The sequence below is a fragment of the Suricata suricatta genome, chromosome 17, assembly GCF_006229205.1.
Source record: "Suricata suricatta isolate VVHF042 chromosome 17, meerkat_22Aug2017_6uvM2_HiC, whole genome shotgun sequence".
In the NCBI taxonomy this organism is placed as follows: domain Eukaryota; kingdom Metazoa; phylum Chordata; class Mammalia; order Carnivora; family Herpestidae; genus Suricata; species Suricata suricatta.
Window position 1 is genome coordinate 58,235,160 of NC_043716.1, and position 27,962 is coordinate 58,263,121.

A 27,962-nucleotide genomic window follows, 5' to 3' on the forward strand; every position below is an offset into this window, starting at 1 on the left:
CACCCCCCACACTGGGCCTCACCCTCCTGACAGCCGACTGAGGTCTTCGCCAAAATACAGCACGCCGGCCTTGCACATGGCTCGGACAAGGTGATGAACTGGCTGGCCCTCGCGGCCAAATGGCCAGGCCAGCTTGGAATCAGAAGCACCCCGCACGGTACCGGCTGTCTGGCAGCAGGCGGCGAGAGCACCGCGGGGACAGGCCCGGGGGCAGGAGGGCCTCCAGGGAGGGCAGGGAAATGCTCCGCCACCAGGCCCTGCTCCGCCTGCACCCCCCCCCGACTGCCCCAGAAACGGGAGGACTTGAACCCCACATCACCAACAACTGAGGAATAAGCAAACGAATGGACAAAACTTCTCAGCAGTGACCTGCCGGGACCAGTGGCTTCTGAAGCCAGGAGACCGACCACATGGCCTGCAGTCCCGCTAAAGGGGACGTCAGCCAGGCCAGACCCGGAACCGCTGACTGGACAAGAGTCAAGAGGGCCATGTGCCAACGCACGCACATGGGAGGGAGGCCACCGCGAAGCACAGGACCAGGCTGCCCCGCTCCCCGTATGGGAGTGCTGGCACAATCCTTCACAGAGCGTGAAGTGCACCTGCCGTAAGAGCACCAGGCCTGCCAGCGCCGGGCTCGTGCGGACGCCGCTGCGCTGCCCGCCAAGGTTCTGTGCAAGGCGGGGGAGGCTGCCCTCTGGGGAGGCCGCGGCGTCCACGTCCGGGGTCCTGGGAGGGCAGGGCAGGCCCCTCGCCGGTAAGAGGAGCAACACCAGGCGGCGCTTGCCTCGTGTTCAAGACCAGACTGATGAGAAACTCCCAGTGTGAGGAACACGTTTGCAGCCTGAGTCCTGACGGTGGGACAGTGACCTCACCTGTGAGCTGTCCCCAGTGCACACCATGCATGGCACTGTGTCAGGCAGTAAAAGGCTTGAGAGCCGCACCTCTGTAAGAGCCATGGCGTAGAAAGGCGGATGGGACCCCTCCTCCACCCTGCAGCCCTCCCCTCAGGCATCAGGGAGCACCTCGCTCCCGGAGGCTCACCAACCCTCTCTCCGGACAGCACCTGCAACCCTCACTGAGGACAACAGAGACACCTCTTTACTTCCCTTCAAAACACGCCGGCCATCTGCAATGCTTCGGCTCCCCCAATCTATGCTTACAAATAACACAGAGTCTACAGCTTTGGAGGAAAATCCTCTCCCTCCCTTGCCCACAGGTCATCCAGCCTGAGGTAAACATGACTAGGGTTTGGTCTGGACCAAGGCCAGTGCCCTTAACACTTGGGGGACAGGACGAGAAGGAAAGGGACAGACGTGACCTGAATGCCTCTCTCACCACTAGACCCTGGGCTACTGGAAACTAAGATCTAACCTTTAAATCTTCCAGTCACCACGTTAACAAGCATCCCAAGGAGGGCTGGACATGAAGTGGCGGCTATTTTCCGTCCGGGCCCCCCACTCCCCCAACCACACTGAGGAGCAGAAAGAGCCTCCCCAGACACTCCCAGCTGCACGCCCCTCAACAAGCAGCCGGGGTCACTCCTCCTCCCACCAAATAAGGGTCCCAGGTCTGGAGCAGCCACCTGGACGTGCAGGAAGCCCCACAGGTGGCTGGGTCCCCTGCCACAGCGTGAGCCACCAGTGTCGGGTGACGCATACAGAAGTTAATCTAACTCTCAGCTCATCCTGCCGCGTTAAAACTAAAACTGAAATGTTCGCTTAGAAACAACCCTCAGAAAGAAAACACGACCTTCTCGCTGTAAACTCCTTGTAATTTTTTCAGTCCTGAACACACGCACTTGCAGATGTCTTCTGCAAGGTCACACACCCCCCTCGACAGCACCCTGGAAGGCCTCGTGCAGGCCACAAGGGGGGCGTCATGGCTGCGCCGTGGCCAGCCTTCCAGAAGGAAAGCGCAGGAGCCCTGGTGGACCAGGGGTGGCCCTACCCCACAGAGCACCTGGGGGCCCGTGGTGCACATTCCCGCTGAGTCAGGGCTGTGCATGAGCAGCTGTCACCTCATCTCCAGCGGGTGATGAGCTGAGCCGCAGCGCCTGGAGCAACGCCACCGAACAGCAGCACTGTCCCCACACAGCCTGGGTTTATTAAATCCACACAGGAGACCGCCAACAGTACCCAGGGGAAGCTGTCACACAGGAGAAGTCACGGGCAGGAAGCCCTTGGGTGAGAGAGATCCCCCCCCCCCCCACTGATGTCACCGGCACCACGTCCCAGCGCCCAGGTCCAGGGCGCACCCATCTCATGTGTCGGACCCTGGGGACTTGGCAACCATAAGACCCTTCGACAGGGACAGAGGGACAGGCTCTTCACAGCCCCACCCAAGTGTGTGAAGGCCACAACGGAAGGAGGTCCCTGAGGTGTGAAGGAAATTTCACGTGGGAGGCAGGAGGGAGCCCAGGCGCCTGTCAGGACCCCCAGAGTCAGGGGCATTGCCCGGGTCTCGGTGAGACCGGCCCAGGCTGAATCCAGATCCTGCGTTAAGACTACTTCTTGGGGCACCTGGGGGGGCTCAGTCGGTTGGGCATCCGGATTTGGCTCAGGTCATGATCTCATGGTTCGTGGGTTCGAGCCCCGCGTCAGGCTCTGTTCTGACAGCTAGCTCTGAACCCGGAGACTGTCTTCAGATTCTGTGTCTCCCTCTATCTCTGACATTCCCCTGCTCTCACTGTCTCGCTCAAAAATAAATAAAAAACATTAAAAAAAATTTTTTTAAAAAGACTTTCTTTTCAGGGGCACCTGGGTGGCTTAGTTAGTTGAGCATCCAACTCCTGATTTCATGATCTCACGGTTTGTGAGTTCAAGCCCTGCATCAGGCTCTACGCTGACATCACAGAGACTGCTTGGGATTCTGTCTCTCCCTCTGCACCCACGCCCCACTCACTCTCTCAAAATAAGTGAAACTTTTTTTAAAAAGCTATTCTTTTCAAGTAATCTAAGTAATTGTTCTCTGCAAATTAACCACCATCGTGACAAAAAAAAAAAAAAACAACAAACAACAACACTCTCATGACTGATTAAGTAAGGATCCTCCTTCTCAGTGGGAGAGAACAAAGGCTCCTCCTCCCGCTGCTGCCGGGCTCCAACCGCCCGTCTGTCCACCTGTCCCTTCGCTGAAGGCCCCAGAGGGCACGAGGGAGGGGACACGGGCACGGCACTGGCAGATGAAACGCCCACAGCTGATGACAGAGTGGCCCCAGTACATCCACTTGAAAGAAGCAAAAACAAGCGTTCAGGAGAATTAAAGGCTTAACCCGGAAGTTAGAGACCAGTTCTGCCGCTGAGTCACGGACAACGTCCCCAGCCACGGAGACCAGACTGCCACGGGCCCCAAGATGCGTCCGGCGCGGCGCCTCAGAGCCAGTGGCCCTTCCGGGCTGAGGGCCCTCTGCCCTGCCACACGGGACGCGAGCAGCCGGAGGGGCGGCGCCACCCACGGTCGCACCATCTGCACTGGGGAGAAGGACGAGCGTGAAAGCCATTAGAGTTGTAGTCAGTGGCAAGCATGCCCCTGTCCTGAACTGAGCTGCCAGAAGGGGTCTCTCCTCCTGTCTCAGCCCCCACTCCGGGCAGCCGGGCCAGGTGGACGTGGACGGCACCCTTCGGGTTACACTGCTTGGAAGTCAAGACTTACACTGTCCAGCCTCCTCTGTGACCGCCCCTCCCCTGTCAGCTTCCCTCCCTGTGACCTGCCCCTGCCCCTGTGCCCCCAGGGTGACACAGAGACAGCAAGTACGGTGAGGAAGGCTGCAAACTCACTTCATCTGCACAAAATCCAACAAAAATCAGCCCCAAAGCACTTCCTCGCTGACGGACAAGACACTAGTCTTTACCGAAGCTCGTCGGATTGCATTGTGCTCACCCACTTCAGGGCTCACACGGATTCCACACTCAAACAGCAGCGCTGCCCGCAAGAGAAAAACCAAAGCCTTTGGTTCTGCATTTCCTTGCATGGCAGGGCCACTGGGGCCACTGCTCAGGACGCCACACGATGCACTTCCCTCAAGAGCCAGCGAGCCAGTGCTGGGGTCCCGCAGGCCGTCCACTCGCCACAAGCAAACGGTAGCACAGCCACCACCACCTCCAAGGCCCCAAGAGACCTCCGGCCACCCACGGCTTCCACAGGACGTGAGCAGGGATCCCCCGTGACCACTGGAAGGCCAAGCAGGGAAGCACCTGCAACACACGGCGACCACAGGGGCCGTGCCCTGAGCTGCCAGCCCTGAGCTGTCAGCCCGCCCAGAGGCGGCTCCTGGCCCCGGCCCGAGGCGGTGGCGGCTCCCCGAATAGCAGGCGTCTCACGAGTGCATCAGGTGCTCACAGAGGGACCAGGAAGTGCGAAAACCAGCACAAAGAGAGGACGGGACCCTCAGCCCAGACACATTAACGACCACCCGAGGGGTGCCTGCCTGCCTCAGCAGGCTGAGCATCCAACTTCACGCAGTTGACGAGTTTGAGCCCCCGGTCGGGCTCCATGCTGACAGCTCAGAGCCTGGAACCTGCTTCACATTCTGTGTCTCCCTCTCTCTCTGCCCCTACCCTGCTCGTGCTCTCTCTCTCTCTCTTTTTCTCTCTCTCAAAAATAAACATTTTTAAGAAACACCCTCAGTCAGGCCCTGCACCCACGGGGCACCCTACTTAGCCAGCCATCAGGGCAGTGTCACGGGAGCAAGGCTGGTGCACTATTCTCACAGGCCAATCTGGAAATCCTATCAACCGGGGCCGGCCGGCCGCCTGACCTGCGCAGCCCCACGCCAGAGCGGGCAGCCCAGGCTGCGTTCTGCACATCAAATGGGCCACAATTAGCAGATACAGACAACAGAATCTGGAAACTGTGGACATCGATTTCGTAGGTGAGGATTTTTCCCCAGATAGAAACTTCTTGTTAGAAGACTCATAAAAATATTTTCCATTAAAATAGCATAAATGTTACAGAAGTGACTAAAATAAATTACACAGATAGACATGACATTCTGAGTACACTGTTATATAAATGACACACACCCACACTGTTTCGTGTCCATAAACGTTACGATCTTAGTTCTGACCTAAACTACGAATTTCAATTATTTTAATGTTTATTCATTTTTGAGAGAGTGTGAGTGGGGGAGGGGTGGAGAGAAGAAAAGAGAATCCGAAGTGGGCCCTGAACTGTCAGCACAGAGCCCACTGCAGGGCTTGAACTCACGAACGGTGAGATCATGGCCTGAGCCAAAGTCAGACACTCAACCGACAGAGTCACCCAGGCGCCCCTGAATTCCAGCTCTTGTAACAGGCGCAACGACATAATACGCAGACTCCGTAATCGGCATGGCCCCTGCACCTGTGCCGCGCACAGATTCTAACACATGCTCTCCCACTGGGCGCTCTGCTTTCCTTCATTAAACTACAAAGTCTCTCATAAAGAATCCCAATTCTAAGTAAAGAAGTTCTAAGTTTAAAAACAAAAAAGGTAAAGATACCCTTTAGATATCTATATAAATTCACGTGGACATGTGTACACATACACAGAGACACACACCTCCAAGTTGCACACACAGAAGGGAAAGAGAACTGAAATGAATTAAAACAAGTGACACTGTTACATTAAAAAATGACCGGATACAAAAATACTATCAAGAGAATAAAAAGACAAACCACAGAATGGGAGAAAATACTTGCAAAAATTATTTATCTTAAAAGGATGTAGGGGCTCCTGGCTGGCTCAGTTGGTTGAGTGAGTGTCCGACTTCGGCTCAGGTCATGATCTCATGGTTCATGAGTTCAAGCCCCGTGTCAGGCTCTGTGCTGACAGCTCAGGGCCTGGAGGCTGCTTCAGATTCTGTGTCTCCCCCTCTCTCTGACCCTCTCATGATCATGCTCTGTCCCTCCCTGTATTTCAATGACAAATTAACATTAAAAAAATTTTTAGAAAGGGTCTATAATGCAGAATATACCAAGACCTCTCACAACTCACCAATAAAAAGACAACCCAATTTTAAAACAAGTGAATGATTTACATAAACATTTCTCCAACAAGGATACACGAATGGCCAACAAGTACTTGAAATGATGCCCAGTATTACCAACCATTAGGGAAATATAAATCAAAGCCTTATAAAAGACACCCACTGAGTTGGCTATCATAAAGAACATGGAAAAGAACAGGTGTTGGTGTAGATACAGGCGCCGCTGGGAACGGAAAATGGGGCGCCCTCTGGGGGAGACAGTTTGGTGGCTCCTTAGTAGGTCTTATGTAGACCTGCCACATGTCCAGCAATTCCACTCCAAGAGATACACCCGAAACCCAGGAAAATGGGTGTTCAGACAACTCCTCGTCCACGACTGTCCACAGCAGCTCTATTCACGATGGCCAGAAGGTGGAAACAAGCCATGCCTATGGATGCCTGAATAGAAAGCAAAACGTGGCCAATCCACACAATGGAATATTACTCAGTCCTAAGAAGGATGTTTGCCACATGCTCCGTCACGGATGAACCTCAAGATATGCCAGTCAAAGAACCAGATGCAAAAAGGCCATAAATCATACGATCCCAATGATACGAAATTTCCAGAATCAATAAAGCACAAAGAGGAACACAGATGAGCAGATGCCAGGGGCTGGGAGGGCGCAGGGACACAGGAATGAGCACGATTCTTCTCAGGGCAATAGAAGGTCTTGGAAATAGACAAGATGATGGTGTCCAATACTGTGAATGTACCAAATGCTACTGAATTGATCACTTTAAGATGGTTAGTGGTTAATTTTATGATGTGAATTTTACCTCAATTAAAACACATAGTTTTTTTAAGAGCAAACACCTTTGCCTTCCTGCCCTGATAATTCAGTTCTGAACCATCAGGCAGAAGACAGAAGGGCAGCACCAGTGGGAGGGACGGCATCAGAGCCCACGTGGGGAAAGAAGGGGTCCATGAGGCAGGGAGTCTGACGGGAGGGGCAGCTGAGTGTGAGGATTAGGACCCTGCGTGGAACCGGGTTGGAGGAGTCCCCGAAGTGGGTGTCTCCGCCCACATAGGCCCGAAGGGCATCCAGGGGAAGGCAGCCCGGCAGGAGGGTCAGGGGCTGAGCATGGCAGACAGTGTCCACACAGGACCAGACCAGCCAGCAGTGTCAGTTAGAAAGAAAAAGATCATCTGATTTAAACCAAAAGGAACTTAGACATTTGGACTTTTCACATGAGCCGTTTAATAAAAGATCAAAGAGAGGCGCCTGGGTGGCTCAGTTGCCTAAGTGTCCAGCTCTGGCCCAGGTCATGACCTGGAGGTCCGTGAGTTCGAGCCTCGCATCGTGCTCTGTGCTGACAGCTCAGAGCCTGGAGCCTGCATCACATTCTGTGTCCCCCTCTCACTGCCCCTCCCCCAGCTCCTGCTGTCCATCTCAAACATAAATAAACATTAAAAAATTAGTAATAAAAGATGAAATGAGAAGGGAGTTACAAATAAGATAGTATCAGAAATGACCAGGCAATCTGAGATAGCTGTTTACGTATACATCATACGCATACTGCACTATCTGTAAGTCTAATGTACATTATACGTGGATGATCGCTGGAGTGAAAGACACAATGTCTATCCTTGACAGAGATGAATCTGATGATGCAAAAACCTGAAGACATTACCAATAATGCAACCCAGAGAGAAAAAGACATTGAAAATATGTAAGATAAGAAAGAGAAAGAGAGAATGAGGTTGACAAAGGACTAACTGGGGCCTGGAAGGAAAAAATTGAAAAAGAGAATTCCAAGAAATGAGAACGTTCCAGAACCAATGATGGAAAACAAGTATAGGAAACAAAGCTACATAAAACAAGATAAATAAAAAGTCCACACCTAACACATCATGATAAAACTACAAAACGTGAAAAACAAAAGAGAAAAATCCTAAAAGCAGCTACAGAAAAGAAGGACCTTACCTAAAGGAGCCACAACCGAGAGCACAGAGGCCAGAGACGGCCGAGCTGCACTCCGTCTGGGGCGGCTCACATCACAACCATCATCCAGAACGAGGGGTAACAAGAAGTTTCAGGGGCGCCTGGGTGACTCAGTGAGTTAAGCGTCCAACTTCAGCTCAGGTCATGGCCTCTCAGTTTGTGAGTTTAAGACCCACATCGGGCTCCTCACAAGGAATGTGGAGCCAACTTGGGATTCTCTCTCTCCCTCCCTCCCTCCCTCCCTCCCTCTCTCTCTCTTTCTCTCTCTCTCTCTCTCTCTCTCTCCCCCTGCCCCTCCCCTACTTGTGATATCTCTCAAAATAAACTTAAAAAATGGTAAATTAAAAAAAAGAAATTTCAGACAAATAATAACTGAGACATATCACTACTAAGAAACCTTTAGGAAGGAACTAAAAAAAAACCAAAGGAAGTAACTTATACTTCTCAAATACTACTCACTCAACAATCACAAAGGAAAAACTGCCCAGGGGCGCCTGGGTGGCTCAGTCGACTAAGCATCCGACTTTGGCTCAGGTCATACTCTTATGGTTTGTGGGTTCAAGGCCCACATCAGGCTCTACGTTGACAGCTCAGAGCCTAGAGCCTGCTTCAGATTCTGTGTCTCCCTTTCTCTGTCTCTCCCTGCTCGCTCGCTCTGGCTCGCTCGCTCTCTCTCTCTCTCTCTCAAAAAATAAACATTAAAAAAAAATTAGGGGTGCCTGAGTGGCTCAGTCAGTTAAGCGGCCGACTTCGGCTTAGGTCATGCTCTTACGGTTTGTGGGTTCAAGTCCCACGTAGAGCTCTGTGCTGACAGCTCAGAGCCTGGAGCCTGCCTTGGATTCTGTATATCCCTCTCTTTCTGCCCCTCCCCTGCTCGCTCTCTCTCTCTCTCTCTCTCTCTCTCTCTAAAATAAACATTTACATTTTTAAAACAGGGGCGCCTGGGTGGCTCAGTTGGTTGAGCGTCCGGCTTCGGCTCAGGTCATGATCTCACGGTTCGTGAGTTCGAGCCCCACAGGGGGCTCTGTGCTGACAGCTAGCTCAGAGCCTGGAGCCTGTCTTCGAATTCTGTGTCTCCCTCTCTCTCTGACCCTCCCCTGCTCATGCTGTGTGTATCTCTCTCTCTCAAAAATAAATAAAAAACATTTTAAAATGAAAAAAATAAAATATAATTTTAAAACAAAAATGGGGAACCTGGGGGGCTCAGTCAGTTAAGCAGCTGACTTCAGCTCAGGTCATGATGTCCCAGTCTGGGAGTTCGAGCCCCACGTCAGGCTCTGTGCTGACCGCTCAGCCCTGGAGCTGCTTCAGATTCTGTCTCTCTCTCTTTCTTCCCTTCCCCAACTCGCACTCTCAAAAATGAACATTAAAAAAAGTTATTTAATTAAAAGAAAATGTGCACACAAATATTCATGGCAGCACTAGCCACAGCAGCCAAACAGTGGAAACCCCCCAAATGTCCATCAGCTGATACACAGAGAAACAAAATGTGGTCTATCCATCTGCTGTGTGAACTGTGGCCCCCAAAATTCGTTAAGTTCGAGTCCTCACCCCCAGCACCTTAGGGTGTGATTATATTCAGAGACAAAGCCTTTAAAGAGGTAATTATGGTAAGCTGAGGCTGCATGGGTAGAACCTAATCCATTAGAACTGTGTCCTTGAGAAGAAGGGGTAAGGACAGGGACACACAGACTGAGGGGTGACCAGGGTGGGGGGAGAGGCCTCAGGAGTAACCAGCCCTGCCAGCATCCTGACCCCAGATTTCCAGCCTCCAGGACCTGACTGTTGACTGTTGTTGAGCCCCCAGTCCAGGTGTTTTGCCGTGGCCGCCCGAGCAAACGCACACACCAAACGACGGGACGCCATCCAGTGCTACAGAACGTCCGGCTGCGCGGGAGGAGCCGGTCACAAAGGGCCCCACGCAGTACGACCCTACATACGAGAAACCTGGCACAGGCACATCCAGAGAGACAGGAAACAGATCGGTGTCGTGTGGGGCCTCAGAGATGAAGAAAATTCTAGAATGGATGGTGGTGATGGTTGCACAGCTCAGTGAACAGACTAAACGCCACAGATTTGTACACTGTGGATGGGTGAGGTGTATGGATAAGCAGTATCTCAACAGAACTATTTTAGAAAAACCCCCTGAAGGCAGTATCCATTCCAGATTGGTAAATCAGGGTCGGGAAGCATAGACGAGCTGCCTTTCTACCCCCGCCTGGGTCACTTTTGATAAACTGTATTTTCCTAGGAACGTCTACCACCCTCACCAGCAAAGGCACTCTCACGGCTCATTCCTAGGCCCTGCACACACAGCACAGCTCCGCCTCGCTGTCTAACGGGGTTCGGTCACTGCTTCTCGCCCCCTCAGCAAGGGGGAAGCTGACCTCTTCAGCTCTGTGTCTCCGGCACCGCCCGGCCGCCTGCGCCCGTCCAGTCCTTGGGCCAGAGCGCTTTGCACAGGGTCAGCCAGAACGTGGGCATTTCAGCTCTGGGGCCACAGGCCATCTCTCTCCCTCCCTCCCTCCCTCTCTCTCTCTCTCTCTTTCTTCTAAAAAGGAAATCCCAGGGACAGGACAGCTGGGTGGCTCAGTCAGTTGAGCACTTGACTCGATTTCAGCTAAGGGCATGATCTCAGCATCATGGGATCGGGCTCCTACGTCAGGCTCTATGCTGAGCATGGAGCTTGCTTGGGATTCTCTCTCTCCCTGTCTCTCTGCCCCTCTCCCCCACTAGCACTCTCTCACTCTAAAAACAAACAAAAAGCATCTCCTTAAAAAAAAAAAAAAAAAGGCAGGGCGGGGGTGGGAGGAGTCCCATTCTTGGCTCAAGGCCAAGGCCACACCAGGCCTTGGGCCATACTTTCACAACTGCACCCCAGGTTCTAAACTCCACTTCAAACACTCAGCTGCTGCATCTCAAAAGTTTTGATATGTGATAATTTCACTACTATCATTTCTATCTTTAAGTTTCTACCATGAAAGTACTATGGAGATTTCTTCTTTGACTTGTGTTATTTACAAATCTAAAAACTAAAAATTCACATCTTACCTTTATCTTCTGAATCTGAATTTTAACCTCACTGTTTTATGGTCAAAGAATGCTGTCTGTGCACTAGAGATTCTTTGAAATTTCTCAAGTCTTGTTTTATGAGCCAGGAACCATGCGATAGTGTTAAGTGTTCCTTGTGTGTCTAAGAGCCGTGAGCTCCCTGGGGGGACTGGCTGCAGAGCTCTGTCTAAATCCAGGGAATCGAGCCCGTCTGTCTGTTGTCGCCGTCACACAGACATGCTTCCCACTACTGTGGTTCCCAACTGACCTGACCTGTCGACTAAGTGAGAGAGGGTTTTCAGCTCTCAGAAACATACCAGATTTGTCCATTTATCTCTGGAGTCTGAGTTCTGCTCTGCATGGTCTTCAGTACAATTTACTCACGTCAGCCAAGGAGAACACCAAGTGACACGCAAATTTATGCAGGGATCAGAGCTGATGCGGCTACAGGGGCCGACCGACCAGTCTACACACACCTGGTGTCAGCAGGGCCTGGGCACGAGGAGAGGCAGCAGGGATGGAGGGACACCTGAACCCAGGTGAGGAGGGGCGGAGCCTGGAGGGTGTGGGCAGGCTGCCACAAACCCGCTCAGACCCAGAGGACCACAGAGAGGGTTCCACGGGAACAGGGCCGCCACCTAACCCACGGGGCTATTTGCACCGCCCACGACCAGCCTCACAGGCACGCACGTGGTACTGCCTGGCCTCTACTTTCCCAGTCACACAGCCTCTCACAGAACCTGCAGGAAGGGGACTCTGGCAGAGGGTGTCAGCTCAGCTAAGCCAGCATGATGCAGAACGACGGCAGCAAGAGGCGGCATCCTACAAGAGGAAGCGTTCCCATCGCGGTGCAACAAGCAAGGGGCGGGCAGCCCGTGTGGGTCTGGACAAGCCGCTCACCTTCTCTTCTGAACACCATAGTCCCCCAGGGGGACCGTGGGGATTCTGAACTCAACTAAGTGCTTAGAGCAATGTCTAGTATGCAGTCAAGTGCTCAATGAAGACCGATTCTCCCCGGGGCGCCTGGGTGGCTCCGTCGGTTAAGCGTCCGGCTTCGGCTCAGGTGATGATCTCACAGTTTGTGGGTTCGAGCCCTGCGTCGGGCTCTGTGCTGACGGCTAGCTCAGAGCCTGGAACCTGCTTCGGATTCTGTATCTCCCTCTCTCTCTCTGACCCTCCCCTGCTCACACTGTCTCTCAAAAATAAATAAAAAACATAAAAAAAAGACTGATTTTCCCTATAATGGTTATTATTTTGGTTGCTGCTGGCTAGGACACCGTACAGAATGCCTGGGAACAGTACCAACCCTACTGATGGACTCAGGACCAGAGTCCTTTAGGCCTCTCCAGGGCCTCTCACGCAGGGACTCCTGGTGGAAGGAAGGACTGGCCGGGCTGCTGACAGGGGGCTTGTTCCTTCTCAGGGGTCTAGAAGAAGTGGGGAGGCCTCCATTAGAAACCACAGCCGCCAGCTGAGTCCATCCATGCACACTGCCTGGAGTCGGGGAGGCCCAGGCTGAGGCACAGGCATGAGCCTGCTCCAGGCTGTCCACCAGGATGCCCGGAGAAGCAGCACACACAGAACAAGGCCACAGGCCACCCCACAGGGTGTGGAGCAACTCATGCCCGCTGAAAATGAGCCCGTAAGAAGCAACCCTCATGTTCATCTTCTAGCACACAAGGCAGGTCCAGGTAGGACAGGACCAGAGGCCCAGAACCTGAGGCAACAGGACGTAACAGACACTACCAGGAACACGGGCTTGCCGTACTCGAGACATGAAAGCGGAATGCAAGCCAGAGAGAAGGAGCAGGAAGCTCATAAAAGAACCCGAGCAAATGTCTGGAAATAAAAGAGAAAAAAATTCACTGCCATGTTTGAAACCCGACTGACTCAGGACTTGGCCGAGGGCCGAGCCCGGGCAGAGAGGTCGCACGTGGCAGGGTCAGGACTCACGGGCACACGAGGCCCCGGGAGCACGAGCCTCACCGGTCCGCTGTTGTGCCCGGATGCTGTCCATAGCGGGAGAGAAAAAAGCAGAAAGGAAACGTGCCCGTTCACTTCTTCCTGCGCGGCCAGAGACCCACACGCAGAAAGCGGCCCTGGGGGTGCTGAAACGCCGCTCACTGCCGGGGCGGGGAGAGGGCAGGAGGTGAAGAAAACCGTGGGGGATCCTCAAAACTTGGCCCACGTTCACAGTCGCCCAGCCCGAGACACAGCAAGCCCACAGCTCATGGTTTCAAGTTTCATTTCAGACACGGAAGCCAGAGCGAGGGTCACACCGGGGAGCGGAGAGGGGAGGGCGGAGGCGCCGCAGCGCTGGCTCCCAAGGCCTCCCGACAAAAGGCACACACAGCCTCCCAGCTCCACCCCGACCCAGGACCCTTCCACAGCCACCTCGCCCCGCTTCCCGCACTCCTCGGAGGAAGGCGCCCGAAGGCAGGAGCCCAGGGAGCCGCGCCCCGCCGCCCGCCCTGCTGGGCGCCTCTCATTCTCCAGGCAGCCGGGCAGGAGAGGGGGCCTGTGCGCTCGCCTCCAAAGCCAAGATGGCCCCAGATCCACAAAAGTCAATGTGGGGGTATGACCAGAATAAGCAGCAAATTAAAATTCGAGCAGTAGATTACACATCTTACACTTACTCATCAAAGGAAAATTAAAGTCTGACAAGAGCACTTTCCCGACACTCCCACCAGCCTTGGCCTACGTCATGAGACGGCCAAACTTGACTTTCGTTTCCTCTATTAGCCAACCTGTCTGACAGAGTAAACCTGCACTGACATTGTCACAGAGAGAAACCAAGCGCCTATGGAAGACCTCCACGGCTCGAGCCCTTGCCACGGCCCGCGTGCGCTCAGAGCAGCTGCTCAGCCTCGTGGGGCCAAGTCCTCACGCCTGGGGCAGGCGAGGGCCCTCAGGGCTGCGGGGCTCCTGCAAGGGGCCAGGCTCCCAGTGCTTGCTCGGCTCGCAGGGGCACACCCTGGCACGCATAGGCCTGGGCCCGGGTGCCAGGCCAGGAGCATCTGTAAAGACAACAACTTTCTCCTGGGTTCCTGATCCCAGGAAACAGGGTCCAGGCTAGCCGGTGGCTTCCAAGCAGGACAGCAGGGCCTAGAGTCCTACCCCAGGCTGACAGGCTTTCGAAGACCCGCTGAGAGCGTAGGAAAGACGCCGGATCTGCCCCTCGGTCTACAGACCTAGAAGTGGGGGTGGGGTGCTGGCGGCAGAGCTCAGCAGGGAAGATCCTCCTCAGCAGCGAGACTCTGGCCCCACGGAGAGGAGACCAGAAAGGAGGGGCAAGTGCCTGTCCACAGGGGAGCCCACGGGCTGCCCTACAGGGCCAGCAGAGCTAAGGCCTCAGGAGCCTGGAGGGGCCACACAAGTCTCCCAGGACAGGATTCTCACCGTGGCGCCCCCACTGGAAACAAATTAGTCACGAAACCCTGTAAAGGACACGCAGCTGTCCCGCCCTCCCGAGCCCGCAGTCCGCCTGCAAGGCCCCCACAGCCTCACCGCCAGGCCCCCCAGGGCGGGGGGACACCCCACCCGGCCAGCCTGAGGCCCTGAGACGCAGCCCCGGCGGGGAGGCGCTCCCGTCCAGGAACCGTCCCGGTCCCCTTCTCTTGGGACCTCCCCAGGGCTGGGCCCCGAGGACAGGACGTTAGGAAGCATTTGTTAAGCCAGAGGTCTAACAAATACCATCGAGGCAGCAGGTCAGGCCTTACTTCCTCCAACAATAACCGCAATTAGAGAAACAGAATCACACCCTCACAGGGCTGGCGCTTCCCCTTTTCCTTCCCCCGAACGCGGCACCCCGAGGAGTACAAACATCAGAACCACCCGCACTTACTGACCAGGCCCACAAGCAGAAGTGACGTGTTCCCCTCAGCGGAGACCTTGTACCTGTGGCGCATGCCATTCCACAGGACACATGCGGTGGCAGTGGGCTGCCCTGGTGACCTCGTGGGCTCCCCGTGGGCTCCCATGGCAGCCCGCGAGCAGCAGGCTCTCGCACGCCTTCCTCCAGAAGGGAGGACTCAGGCCTGGGCCGCGCTAACTGCCCACAGAGTGCAGACGTGCAGAGCAGGCTGCCGGATGGGGAGTGGGACGGACGCAGGGACAGGGACGGTGCGGGGGCAGAACGTGCTGGCCGAGGTCAAGAGGCAGGGGAACAAGCTGGAGCCGAGCCACAGCGGCTGCGCCCTCACCACACCTCACCCTCCCCTCCAGGCAAGACAGTGAGACCCACAGCCCTGGGGTGAAGTCCTGAGCTGAGGCCCAACAGCACACGTCTGAGCCCAGCCCGGAAGCCCACTCCCCACACCAACAGCCACGGTCATGGCCCCGGTCCCTCCCCACATTCAGAGCCAGCAAGGCCCAGCAAGGCTGGGAGCCCGGCCGCCCCACCTGAAGTTCTGAGCACTGCTATGTGAGTGGGTCCCCGAGCGAATCGCAGCCGTAGCATCTCACAGGGAGGCGATTCCTCGCCTGCCTGTACAGCCCCTCCGCTGTCCCTAGGACTCTGCTCTGCACGCTTCAGGCTGGGTAACCTCAGCCAGATGACTTACCCTCTCTGTGCTGACTCTGCTTCTGCAGAGCTGCTCGGGTGATTAAAAGCGTCGACACAGGCAGAGTGCCCAGTGCAGGGCCTCGCACCTAGTGAACGCTCAGTACGTGCCAGCTGCCACCCCATGTTCTTCCCGAAGATTTGACCTCAGTCAGAAATGCAGTCACGAGATTTCTACGTGACGGAGGAGACTGAACACAGCAGCTGGTGGAACCCCAGCAGCAGCTACAAAGAGCGCTTTCTCTTTTCAAGGCATAAGCGACGGGGAAGGCAGTCAGGGAGGCCACAGTGCAGACGGCACTCAGCAGGCTGGCGGCCATGCCTGCGCACAAGTGGGGAACCCAGAACCTGCCTGACCGACATGCAGGGTCCCTGAAAGGCTCAAGAGAACTCCGGGGGCCTATAACATAGGGCGCTGTCAGGGCCACTGAGGACGCAGTTAGTTCTCCGGACGTGGTGAGAGGTGAAGGAGGGGCCGGTGCAGAGAGGGTGGAAGGCGCCCAGCACCTGCCCAAACCGTCGTTAAAGCCCTCAGAGAAACCAGAGAAGCCACCGCCACTACCCACCAGACACTACGGAAGTTGTGCCAGAGAACCAAAGAGGTGCCAGAGACTGAAGAATCGCTCACCAGAGGGCTGGCAGAGAACATTTCAGGAAATGAGAACAGGAGGGTCAGGAGTGACCGCCTCCATAAAATTCTAGAATAGGACACACTCGGCTGGGACACAAGAAATCGCACCAGTGCCGCCTCTGTCTGGGGCGGGGTGATCGTGGCTGAGAAAGCGCTTCTCAAAGCTCTGAAGACCTGTGCCCTCTGCGGAACGCAGTTTTTACCTTTAAAGAGGAACCGTACGCAAAGTTAATGGCGTGCCTGTTGACATGTTCAGGAGTCAAACACAACAGAGTCTGCAGTGCAGCAGGGCTGGCACTGGGGGCGGGTGGGGAGCAGGCCTCTGTGATAAAGCAAATACAGGAAAACATCTATCACGGATCTGAGTGTCGGATTCTTAAGGCTCACCTGTATGTTTGAAATCGTTCACGTTAAAACACTGGAGCAAAGAATGAGGAAATCAGACCAGGTAGGCGCTTCTGCACAGCAGTCCTGAAAGCTACATGCAGCGGGGTGCCCTTTCTAAATCGGGGGTGAATGTCTCTGGCCCAGGATTCTATCCCCAGCCAGACTATCAACCACAAGGAACACAGGCACCATCAACCATTCCACGTCCCCACAAATCTGCCTCTCTTGCACTCTTTCTCAGGAGCCTACAAACAGGATGCGCTTCCTATCAACATAAAGGATCAACCCAAGGGAGAAGACACAGGAGCCAGGAAGCAGGCTTTCAAGACAGGAGAGAGGGAAAGGCGGAGCTCAGGAAGACGAGGAGGAGCGTGTGGGGGCAGAGGAGACGGCAAACTCTCACTTCCCACCAAGGGAAGTCAGCAGACAACACCCAAACCTGGCAGTAAGAAGTGGGTGGAAAAAACCGAAGTAGCAATAGAGTAATGTTACTTGGAATCAAGGAGGTAAACACCAAAATACTCAGCTAACAAGAGGTCCCAGGGCTCCTCCTGGACAGGGTCCTGGGAGGGGAACCTGACAGCATCCAAGACATGGGCCGGCTGCCCTCCCCTGGAATCCGGGCAGGAGGTGCCTCACCAACCGCCCTCCTGGGGAAGCCTCGCAAGTGAGACCACACGGAGAAGGCGGCTCAGCCGTGCCCTCCAGGACACGAGGTGGCCCCTCCAGGCCAGCTCAACACCACCAGGGCCCACCAGTGGAGCATGCTGTGCCCGCCGAGGCTGGCCCGCACTCATGACCCACACAGTCACGAGAGGTGATAAAATGGCAGTTCAGTTCCTTAAGCCCCCAAGTTTTGGGGTGGCTCATTACCCTGCTGTAAGTAAGAGGAACACCAGTGAACTACTGCTTCGTGATGACATTTTATAGAACTATTTTTTATAGACCTTTAAACTATGTGGATGTCTAATTTGGACAAAAATGACTGTAAACTTTTTTTAAAAAAAGAATTCAATACAAAGGTAAAGCCAAGTAAAATCTTACAGCCTTAAACTAAAATTAGGACAAAAAAACCACAGCGTCAGGCCTGGCAAGCCCGACCCCAACCATGGCGCCAGACGCGCCATGCAGCACACCAGCCCGCACCACCTCCCTTCCCTGTCCCCAGACCAACCCCGCGATCCTGCCTCACTAACAGCAGGGACTGAGCAGCAAGTAGTCCAAGCAGGGAGGGAGGTACACAGACTCCAGCTTAGTGATCAGAACAGGGGCAGCGGGAGGAGCAGAGCTGCGTCCCAGCGGCAGCCCTGCAGCCGGAGCCGGTGCCCGTCCCGGGCATGCGTCGGCAGGCCCCTGCGGCGAGGCAGCCGCGGTCCCCCACCCCCGCCAGCGAGGAGGGCAGCAGGCTGACTCTGGGGCACAAGGGAGAGGAAGGGACGGCAGAGACCAGGCTCGCTCAGACCCTTCGGGGCGAGGACCCCGTGGGCCTGGCCTCTGCAGGGAGACGTGCTTGAGACTAACTCTCGGGGTGGCCCTGCCGCTCCCACACGCGCCGCGGGTTCTGAAGGGCTCCCACACGGCGTCTTTGTTACACCGCCACACGCCCCACCCATCTCTATCCTGACTGTGAGCACATCCAACCCTGCAGCCCAGGAGCGCCGGGCAGCACGGAAAGGGCATTCTCAAAACCGAAGCAGAGAGCTTCCAAGAGGCTCAGAAGTAGCGCTCGGCGTGCCAGCCCGTTGGTGACGCTGCTCCCAAGCAGCTAGGTGGGTACAAACACATGAATCGTAGCTGCGGGCGGAGGAATATCAGGTGCATCTCTACGCCCCGAGGGCTCGACTCCTACACTTAAACCCCTCCCACTGGAACAGCCGGCTCCAGTTTCAGCGGCGAGCGAGCGTGAGAACAGGCCCTGCTCTCGGCGCGTCGGCACGGCTCCTGACCAGCCGCTCCCAGCACTGCCCGGCTCCGGTAAGTGCCCATTTCTTCTCAAATTCAGCTTTCCTTTCTAAGCCGCTCTCACAGTGTCTCTGGAACTAACCATGCGGCTCAGGGAGCCACCTGCCCGGTGCCGGCTCTGCCTTTCTATTCTCTGCGGATTACTCAGGGCCCAGCAGGTGCATCGCTGGAAAGGAGACCATTATTACAAAACTTTTAATAAGGCTTACACTTTATTCTAAGAGTCCGAACAAGTTTATTTAGAAAGTAAGTCCTCATTTCTACATAAGATTTAAACTAAAACTCAAATATATGTAAATGCTTCTCTGTTCCTTACCTTAAAAATAAACTACAATAAATCTCAACATAAAAATCAATATATATATATATGTATATATATATATACACAAATGTAAGCATGTATCTGTGTGTGTTTAGACAATTGCTGAATTTACAGCCTAATTTTAAAACCTCTTCAAGTTTAAAATAAGTACTATTTTGACATATGCTTACCAGACAAAAAGAACAAAACTTCACCAAAGAGGATCCCTAAATATACGAAAAGGAGGGATTTTTTTTCTCCTTATAAAGTTTCTCATAAACCAGCTCTCAGAACAATTATGGAGCAAATGGCCAGGTCTAACCAAAGTCAGACTTCATTTAAGCAAAATTTGTCTACATTTCTTATCTTTATTTTGCATTAACAAACTCCTTCCAATGCTTTAACCTAGTGTTTTTACGGGTAAAGGAGGCGGGCACATGGAGGGGCACTGGCTCTGGGGACCGGCTGTCCAGCGTTAAAGCTGGGTACGTTACTGGTAAGGGCGGATGTCTGTTAAGTCAAGATCTCCGGCCGAAACTCAAAAGAGCCCTGATTATTTTTCCAGATCCATTCTTCCCGACTACATTCTAGCAAACTCTTTCTCCCTAGGTCATGGTTGTCCTGAAGTTTATCCTTGATTTTAAAGAGCGAAGAGTCTGGGAGGGAGTGGCGGTTAATCACTGGAAAAGCTCAATTGGAGTAAAACTCACAAATCTTGTTCTTGCGACACTACCAGTGGGTAGGCGACAATGGCGTGTCCTTGGGTTATGCAATAACGCCACATCACAATATTGTAATTATAGCATGCCCTTCAAAGCGATCTGCCTGACAAGGCTCCCTGCCAGGCGGCCGGGCAGCACCCAAGGGACCATTACAGCCTGATTTCAGTGCACAGGTTAACATGTGTGACAGGCATAGTTATCGGCCGGGCACAGCAATGTCCTATAAAGCTGAGCCCTAATTACCTCTCTTGTGTCCTATCAAAGTTCAAAAAAAAAAAAAATCTTTCTCTTGTCTGTTTTTTATATTTTTAACTTCTTAGAAACTTTTCAAACGTACCAGCCACTATCACCCTAACAACTGGCAAACACGTTCACTGTCCACACTTAGAACCCTATCGAGAGACAGGGCATTGGCAATTTAGTACTTCAAAGACAAGCACACAAACCCTGGCCAACCAAAACCACAGGCTGCTCGTAGCGCCATGTGGCCAGCTCGGCCCGGAGGGCCTGCGAGCAGGGGCCCCGACGGGGAGCAAGGCGGTGGCCAGAGCCGGCCCGCGGCACCTTCCAAGGCAAAGAAGTACATCAGCTCGACACAACAAAAGGGACATTTTTAAATAGAAAAACTTCTGAAGGCTCACGCCGGGCCTTGTGTGTGGCTTTACGTCACCACCCCCACAGTCTCTCCCCGTCAGTGTGGACACTGTGTGCACCGGCCGTGCGGTCGAGAGGATTCAGAGAGGGAGGTGGCAGAGGACAGACCGCATCCCAGAGACCGCGCCTCTGGCCCTGACTGGAGGGCAGGTGCGTGAGGAGGCAGCTCCCAGCACTTCCTGCTGGTTGAGGGTAAACGTTCAGAACCAGGCTCACAACTGAGCTTCAGAAGGGGCTAGCACTGCAGCTCTCTAAGGAAAGTCCAGTCGAAGGGGTCCGGCATTGCAAGCAGCCCCCCAGCTACGAAGTGAGAAAGACACGTCACCCCAGGGAAAGCTTTCGGGAAACCCCCCTCAGCACACTCAGAACCCCTCACCTCCTAATGCAAATCCAAACTTAACTACAAACAGTTAAAGCTCTGGATTGTGCTGTTTTGGCAACAATACCCTTTTTCGGAATATTTAACGCCAGCAGTTGCCAGCAGCACCAAGCCCAGCGGATAGAACCTGGCCTGGCAGAGCCGTTCACAATCGGCGTCCCTACAGGGGGCAGGCCCGATGAGGTCCCGGGCGGTCAGGTGAGGCTCCTGCATCCCGGTGCGCCTCGCGCGGCGGAGCCCTCAGCCTGACCTCATTCCACAGGCTGTCTCCTCTGGAAGCTTACAACCCCCTCAGTTTTATCCCACTTATTTCTCTGACATTACTGCGTTTTTATGGCCAAGTGAACACACCTGTCTCCGTCAGACTTAATTAGCAAATTGTACAACCCTGAGAGGTCAGTTTACTCAAAGTCAGGGACACAGCCGCACCTGTGACTCCATTGCAGGCTTCCCTTCCCACAGGTCAGCCCCGGAATGATCCCCAGAGAACCTGGGCACCGGCATGATCCCCAGAGAACCTGTTTACTGTCCTGGTATGCTAACTGAACAAAGAACAAAAATTCAGACCAGAAGTTTAGACATGACATCATTTGACGGAAAAAAGTACATGTTAATTAATATTAACATAAAAGCAATTAGTATTGTCTTAATTATTCTTCCACGTAACACTAGGATAACTTAAATATAACTTGCCTTCTAGAAACGTTTGATAAACTTTAACATAGATTTATCTATATGTTTGTCTAAAACTATGAGCAGCGTTAAATACCACTGCTTCTGAAACTAACACGTCCTTATCTAATGCATCTGAATCATTCTCTTAAATCCTGAGGGAACTTTCCCTTCATCTGAGCCCCCGGGTTCTGGATGCCAGTGGGCTGGATCTGTGTCCACTCCAGGCATCGCTAGACTCTGGGCTCACACTTGACAAAGTTTTGCAACTGTCATCATTTTGATCATGATGCTTCCAGCTAGTGATGAAATCACTTTTCGGATCTTTGCCATAACACATCCTATACGACCATGGGAACCTGACTTGCAGAGGTTCTCACGCCTTCAGAACCAGGGAGCACGGGGAGGCCTGCCGGCACACGCCCGCTGACTTATCTAGCTGGCCCAGGCTGGCTGCAATCGCTTCCTGGCGGGCAGCAAGGAAATTGTGCTTTTATAGCCCAGAGCATACCTTCCCCCCAAGGTATGGACTGAACTCATAAAGAGTTACTCCACATTTTTCCCTCTAATAAGAGAGAAAGTTAGACGGAAAGCTAGGCTTAATGCTTAACATTATGTTCAACAGGCTCAGCTCTGACGCTGCCTTGTGGCTCCTGCAGCCGCACTGTGGAAGGAGGGGTCGGGAGCGGGGTGAGCCAGTGAGCGCCCGGGAGGGCCCCAGGACCCCCCCTCTGCAGTCACGGGCACAGGGCAGCCAAAAATCTCATTTCTCACCCAGAATAACGTGCCTCGCCACTCCTGCTCTGTAGAAACTCCTCACAAGAGAAGGGCCACAGGCATCAGCAGAAACCACTTCTTAGTAAATACACATCTTTGAAAGCACTGAATGAGGACAAAGTAGGTTAAGCGAGGCAGTTTGCGGTAGGGGTGGGGGATGCTTCTTTGTGTTTCTAAGGAAGAGGAATAAATGAGTAGAGAGACCAGGTTGCTGAGAACAAAATCAGAGAGAGCTTTCTCAGAAATGTACTGTATCCAAGTGGGAGCCCAGACTGCACCTGCCCCACGGTCCCGATGCTGCCGATGACCTCATCACAGTGTGTGGGAGGCGAGGAAAGGCACTGCAGGGAAACTACACTTTACTTTGTGAAAACAAGTCTCTTCAGTTTCCCATATGTGTTTCTCTACTTTTAAAAGGCCACTTTCCAGCTGAACGTTCTCGCCACCCCAAGGTCTAGAGGGGGATGCTGCACCCACGAACAAACAAGACTCAGGACTGACCTTGTCTGCTCTTTCCTTAAAGCAAAGCTGCACCTGAAAACAGTTTTCCCAAATCATTTCCTTGCTTTTTAACTTTATTTTGAAGCTGACAACACTTAGAAGCCACAGGTCTTACGTGAAAGCGTGGGCCATGACTCCTCCCACGGCCCTCCAGCCTCCCTGCCCACACCCCTGCTCCGAGATACAGTCACACCACAGGCTGGTCTGGGGCACCCTGCCGTGCCACTGGGGCCGTGCAAGATCCTCCCAGGCCTCACGTCTTTGTCCTCAGTTTCGGGTCCTGAGGCTGAGCGCCCCAGGGCCATAGGGAGCAGCCTGTGAAGGAAACCAGGCTGAGGCTCTGGGTAAGCCTGGGAGGGCAGGGGTCAGGGAGAGGAGGGCCCTCAGGGAAGGCACAGAAGGCCAGGGACACATGTAGCCCCTGCCAGGGCCCAAGGCCTAGGGGAGGTGATGCCTCCCACTGGCCCACCGCATGCCAAACACTTTGCCGAGAAGGGCCCAAAGCCCACCTCCTAAAGGGTAAAGGCTGGGCTGGAGTCCCACCACGGTCTGCCCATCTCTCATGCAGGCGCCGCTATTGGTAGGCAGGCACCCTGGGCCAGAAGGTTCTCAGCTGTCCACAGGCCGGGCAGGGTCCGGGCAAGGAACGTACTCCACGCCACTCACGAGGGGGGGTGGCGGTAACAGGGCAGCGAAGGAGAACGTTCAGTCACTCACACGGCTCAGAAACTCACCCCAATCGCATCTCAGAGCCACCTGAGTCAAGGTAAACACAGCACTTACATGCATAGCTGGGACCGCCGCCGTAAAGCGGACTTCCCATTTGATTCTGGAAGCAGCAGGTGGGACTGCACGTTTACACACTCCTCTTCCCTAAGCAGCCACACGCAGGACACAGCACGATGAAGCAGGACAGGACAAAGGGGCCACACCCAGGCCAGGCCCCTGTGGCCTTGGTCAGTGCAGTCAGTCGAGCACCACAGAAGCCATGAACAAGGGGGGGGGGGGGGGGGGGCCCAACGGTCACTTGGCCTGAGTCTACAACCTCCCTGGCATCTGAGGCCTCAGGTCACAGGACAAAGATTCCCAAAACTCAGAGACGCACAGGTGTTCTCAGAGCCGGCACTAGCACACCCCACTCTTCGTAGCTCCAGGCCAACTCCTTCAGGTCAGACTTGAGCACACAGACACATGGTGGGGGCAGTTGGTGCTCATCTTTTCCTCGCACTGATGAGGCTGGGGACCCCTCCGTGCCTCCAGGTGACCTACTGTGAGGCTAAGGCTCTGCTCCTCCGTTGCAGCCCCCGCCGCAATGAGTGAGACCTCACCCGTCAGACCCACAGCACATGGAGGAGGCTGCGAATAGAGGCACTTGGAAAGGAAGCGAAGGAGAAGCAGCAGCTGCCAGATCGTAATCAGACAGGAGCCGGCAGCGACCGGACCAGCGAGGGGACCAGGACCTACCCCACAAGAAGGAACATGAGTCTTCTCAAAGAGCGAAAACCAAAAAAGCCGCATTACATCCCGAGGCCTCCAGGAAAACCCTTCAAGTATAAGTGTTTCCAGTGCCCTTTCACTTGCAATGAAAAGTCACACCTTTTCAACCACATGAAGTACGGTCTCTGCAAAAACTCCATCACTTTAGTGTCAGAGCAGGACCGAGTCCCCAAGTGCCCCAAGTCCAACTCTCTAGACCCGAAGCAGACAAATCAGCCAGACGCGGCAGCGAAGCCCACCTCGGCCAAGCCTGTCACCAACGGGCTCCCACACTTTGAGGCCAAACTCCAGCAAAGCCTTGCCAAGGACAACGTCAAGGAGAATGTGGAACTGCACGCACGTGGGCCCCACAGGTGCCCAGGACAGAAGCCTGCGCTCCACGAGGGAGCAGCACCCCTGAGTCCAGCTCCGGAAGCCACCAGAGGCACCCAGCCTGTGCTGGAAGGCGTTGTGCGGCCTTCAGCATTTGTCCCAGTGGGAGAGCACAGACTCAAAGGGCCAGAGCACACGGAGGCTCCTGAACTGCTGGCCCTGCCCAGCCCCACAGCCAAAGCCACCTCCTTCCATGCCAAGTCCGCATTCCATGCTCCTGGGTATCCATGGAAAGCTGGGGCGCCCTTCCTCCCACCTGAGTTCCCACACAAAATCCCCTCTACAAAGGGGTTTAGTGCCATTTCCCCTTACATGCACCCCGCAATCCCAGAGTACCAGCCGCACTTCTACACAGAGCACGGACTGGCCACCGTCTACTCACCCTACCTACTTGCTGGGAACTCGCCCGAGTGTGATGCCCCCCTGCTGTCCGTCTACGGGGCCCAAGACCAGAGGCCCTTGCTGCCTCCCCCGGGGCCTGTCCCCAAGCACCTGAACCCGCCCTCAGCGTATGACCATTACAGGCTCTTCCAGCAGTACCACTCCAGCCTGCCAATTCCTTATGGGTTTTACAGACCAGAGTCTGCGTTCTCCTCCTACGGGCTCAGACTTCCACCTGTCACGGGCATGTCCAGGGATCACAGTTCTCAACTACTGGAAGAGGCCCTGCTCTACCCAGCCCTGAGTCCGTCCAAGTCAAGTCCTTCCAACACCCACAAAAAACACACAGAATTTGAGAAGGAGAGCCCAACTCCCGAGGCTAAAGACCCCTCCCAAGATGGGCAGCGGGATACAGAGGGAACCAAAATGAGCCCTCGCGCAGGCAGCGCAGCCACTGGCTCCCCGGGAAGGCCGAGTCCCACCAACTTCACACAGACGAGTCAGCCGTGTGCCGGGCTGTGCGGCCTCTCGGACAAGCCAGGCGCCAGCACCCTGGGAAGGCCCCATCAGCCTGAGCACAGCCTGACAGCCTTCAAACCTGTCAAGAAAAGCACAGAGCACCCACATTCCCAGGCTCTGGAAAACAGAGAAGAGTCCCCAAAAAGGTAAGAAAATTTCATTTTCAAGATCTCCAAAGCATGTCTCTGATTGTACTCCATTAGCCAAGCTCATACTTGCTCAAAATCCTTTAGACAGTAACTTTTCTAAGCAAGGTTCCTATTAAGGCCTCTCTTTGCCTCTTCCAGCCTTGACGCCATGAACGGGGATGCTCCAGGCGAGACCAGAAGCGCCTCTCATGATCCAGAGGCCACACCTCTCAGCCCAGAGGACGGCCCCCGGGCGGCCCCGCTGAACCTCTCTAAGAAACCAGAGACCAAAGCGGCCACTCACAGCCCCGTGTACAAGGACTTTGCAGAGGTGCAGGACATGCCTCTCAACCTCTCGGTGAAGGACCCCTGTAACGCCCTCACTCCAAGACCTCCCTTCCACAGCCCGCCGCAAGAGGCAGAACCTGCCCCCGCCGCCGCTCAGAACAGTGACGTGGAATGTCCCAAAGATGGGCCAGAACACGCCCAGGCGAACCAAAGCAGCCTCGATGCAGCGGAGGTGCCACCAACAATGGCCTCCGCGAAGGCGCAGGACGTGGGAGCGCTGGACAGCGGCGATGAGCAGAAGCAGACGGCGGCCGTGGCCCTCTGCCAGCTGGCCGCCTGCAGCCCCGTGGACGTGCGGGCCGGCGCCGGGGAGCCCACGGCCCCAGAGTCCGCCTGCCCACAAGACGCCCCCACTCTCGGTGCCACGGAAAACCCGGAGGCTCAGTGTGACCTCAGACCCAGAGGGCAAAAGAGGACGAGCCCCAGAGAAGCAGGGAAGTCCCAGCAAGGAGCGAAGAAGACGAAGCCCAGCGACACGGCCCGAGTGTTTACCCTCCGGAAAAGAACGCGGGTGTCTTAGCGCCGGCCCCCACCAATGGGCACACACCTTCCCGAGTCGCTCACAACCGCAGCGAGTCTTCCCGGGCACCTTAGACTTCCCTGGCCAGTCCTTCCGATGCAGCTCCCTTCTCCTCAGGAAAGGAGGCAGGGAAGAAGGGAGAGAGAGGGAGAGAGAAAGGAAGGAAGAAGGAAGGGAGGGAGGGAGAAAGGCAGGAAGGGGGGAGGGAGGGAGGGAGAGAAAGAAAGAGAGAAAGAAGCTGCAATTCAGGTTTTGAAAATATCAAGCAAGAATATTCAAAGGTGTTTCTACTTTTGGTTGTAAAAAAAATATTTAAATGACTCACACCCTTACGACTGATGAGTTCAACATTGACTTTCATTTTTGTAAAATGTCAAGTGGAATGCACAGATTAAAAGACAGCTTTTAAATGTAACCCACTTTATAGGAAAACTATTAAAAATACTTATAAATATCTTAGCACTAGAATAAATTGCTTTTAACTGTTTTGCTATCAAACCTACTGTGTGTTTTGAAATAAAGAACAATTACTGGAAAAATATACCATAAAAAAAAATGCTTCCAGTTCTGTCAAAGTGCTATATGTAAAATTATGCGATGTGTTATGAGCGAAAATACACAAACATCAAGAGGCTATTTATACAAATAATTTATTTCCAGGTCGGAACACGTATTGCTGGCGAAGCTATTGCTAACGTGCTCTACTTCTGTGCGATGTTACAAAGAACTTTCTGACTTGTTCAGCCTCCTTTTCCTTTTTCCAAAATGATGTATATATGGCTAATTTTCCAATAAACTCATAGGTGACGTTAACAATACATGAATTCTGTGTTATGCTTCAATCTGCCACAAGAGCGGAGGCAGCAGTGAGACGGAGAAAAAGCGGCCTGCTGTGCGGGCACGAGCACGTGGGTGCACCAGTGCATGCCAGGCGGCTGGCGGCCTCCAAGTCCGGGCACGCACCCCCCCCTGGGGCTCCCCAGACCTCAGGCTCCCCGAGCCTCAGTCCATCGGACTGCCGCCTGCACACCGGCCTGTGGGCCTTCACAGGACCCCCTCCTCCCACTTTTCAAGAGGGCCTGCCCTCTGACACGTGGCAGTGCAGGGCTCAGGTGTGCCTTCAGACCACGTGCCACTGACCCCGAACGCACGCTGTTAGGACTCAAAGCCGAGCCCTCGTGCACTCCGCTCACCACACGCCAGAGCGCTATCATCCCCAGATGCCAGAATGTTTTGACAAAGAGCAAACCATACGTCAGAGGCGGTGTTCTAGGCTCAGGACCCAAAGCCAGGCGCCCTGCATACAGACTCTCGCCTCCTACTCTACACACAAGAACGCAGACCTTGTGTGTCCAGGGCCCAAGGACTCCGAGAACACCGTGCTTTACAGCTCACCCAAAGTGTCAGGCTTCCCCGTAAGTGGTGAGAAGAGGAACCAGGGACAGTTTACGACCATCCAGCCCTCCTGGGACAGCGCGGCACGGGAGCAGGTACAGCCTCGGGGCTCTCGGGAGGGCAGAGGCCATCACTTCCTGCAGGTTTTCGCTGTGGAACTGTGTGTGCCTGCAGCACGACTGACCCCTCCTACTGCAATCCCCCAAGGTCACATGCAACAGACACAGACACGGAGGCCCAACAGTCCCTTCGCATCT

The 27,962-nt window shown here is 54.4% G+C and overlaps 2 protein-coding genes across 5 annotated transcripts in view; one reads left to right on the top strand and one right to left on the bottom strand.

Moving 5' to 3' along the window:
• The window catches only part of TBCD (tubulin folding cofactor D), a 149,575-nt gene that overhangs the window by 74,512 nt on the left and 47,101 nt on the right, over positions 1 to 27,962 (bottom strand). The gene's annotated exons all lie outside the window — the stretch shown is intronic.
• On the top strand, positions 23,882 to 26,479 carry ZNF750 (zinc finger protein 750). The gene is made up of 2 exons (XM_029928654.1): positions 23,882 to 25,460; positions 25,602 to 26,479. The coding sequence occupies exons 1-2, from the start codon at positions 24,025 to 24,027 to the stop codon at positions 26,308 to 26,310; spliced, it is 2,145 nt and encodes a 714-aa protein (XP_029784514.1). The 5' UTR covers positions 23,882 to 24,024; the 3' UTR covers positions 26,311 to 26,479.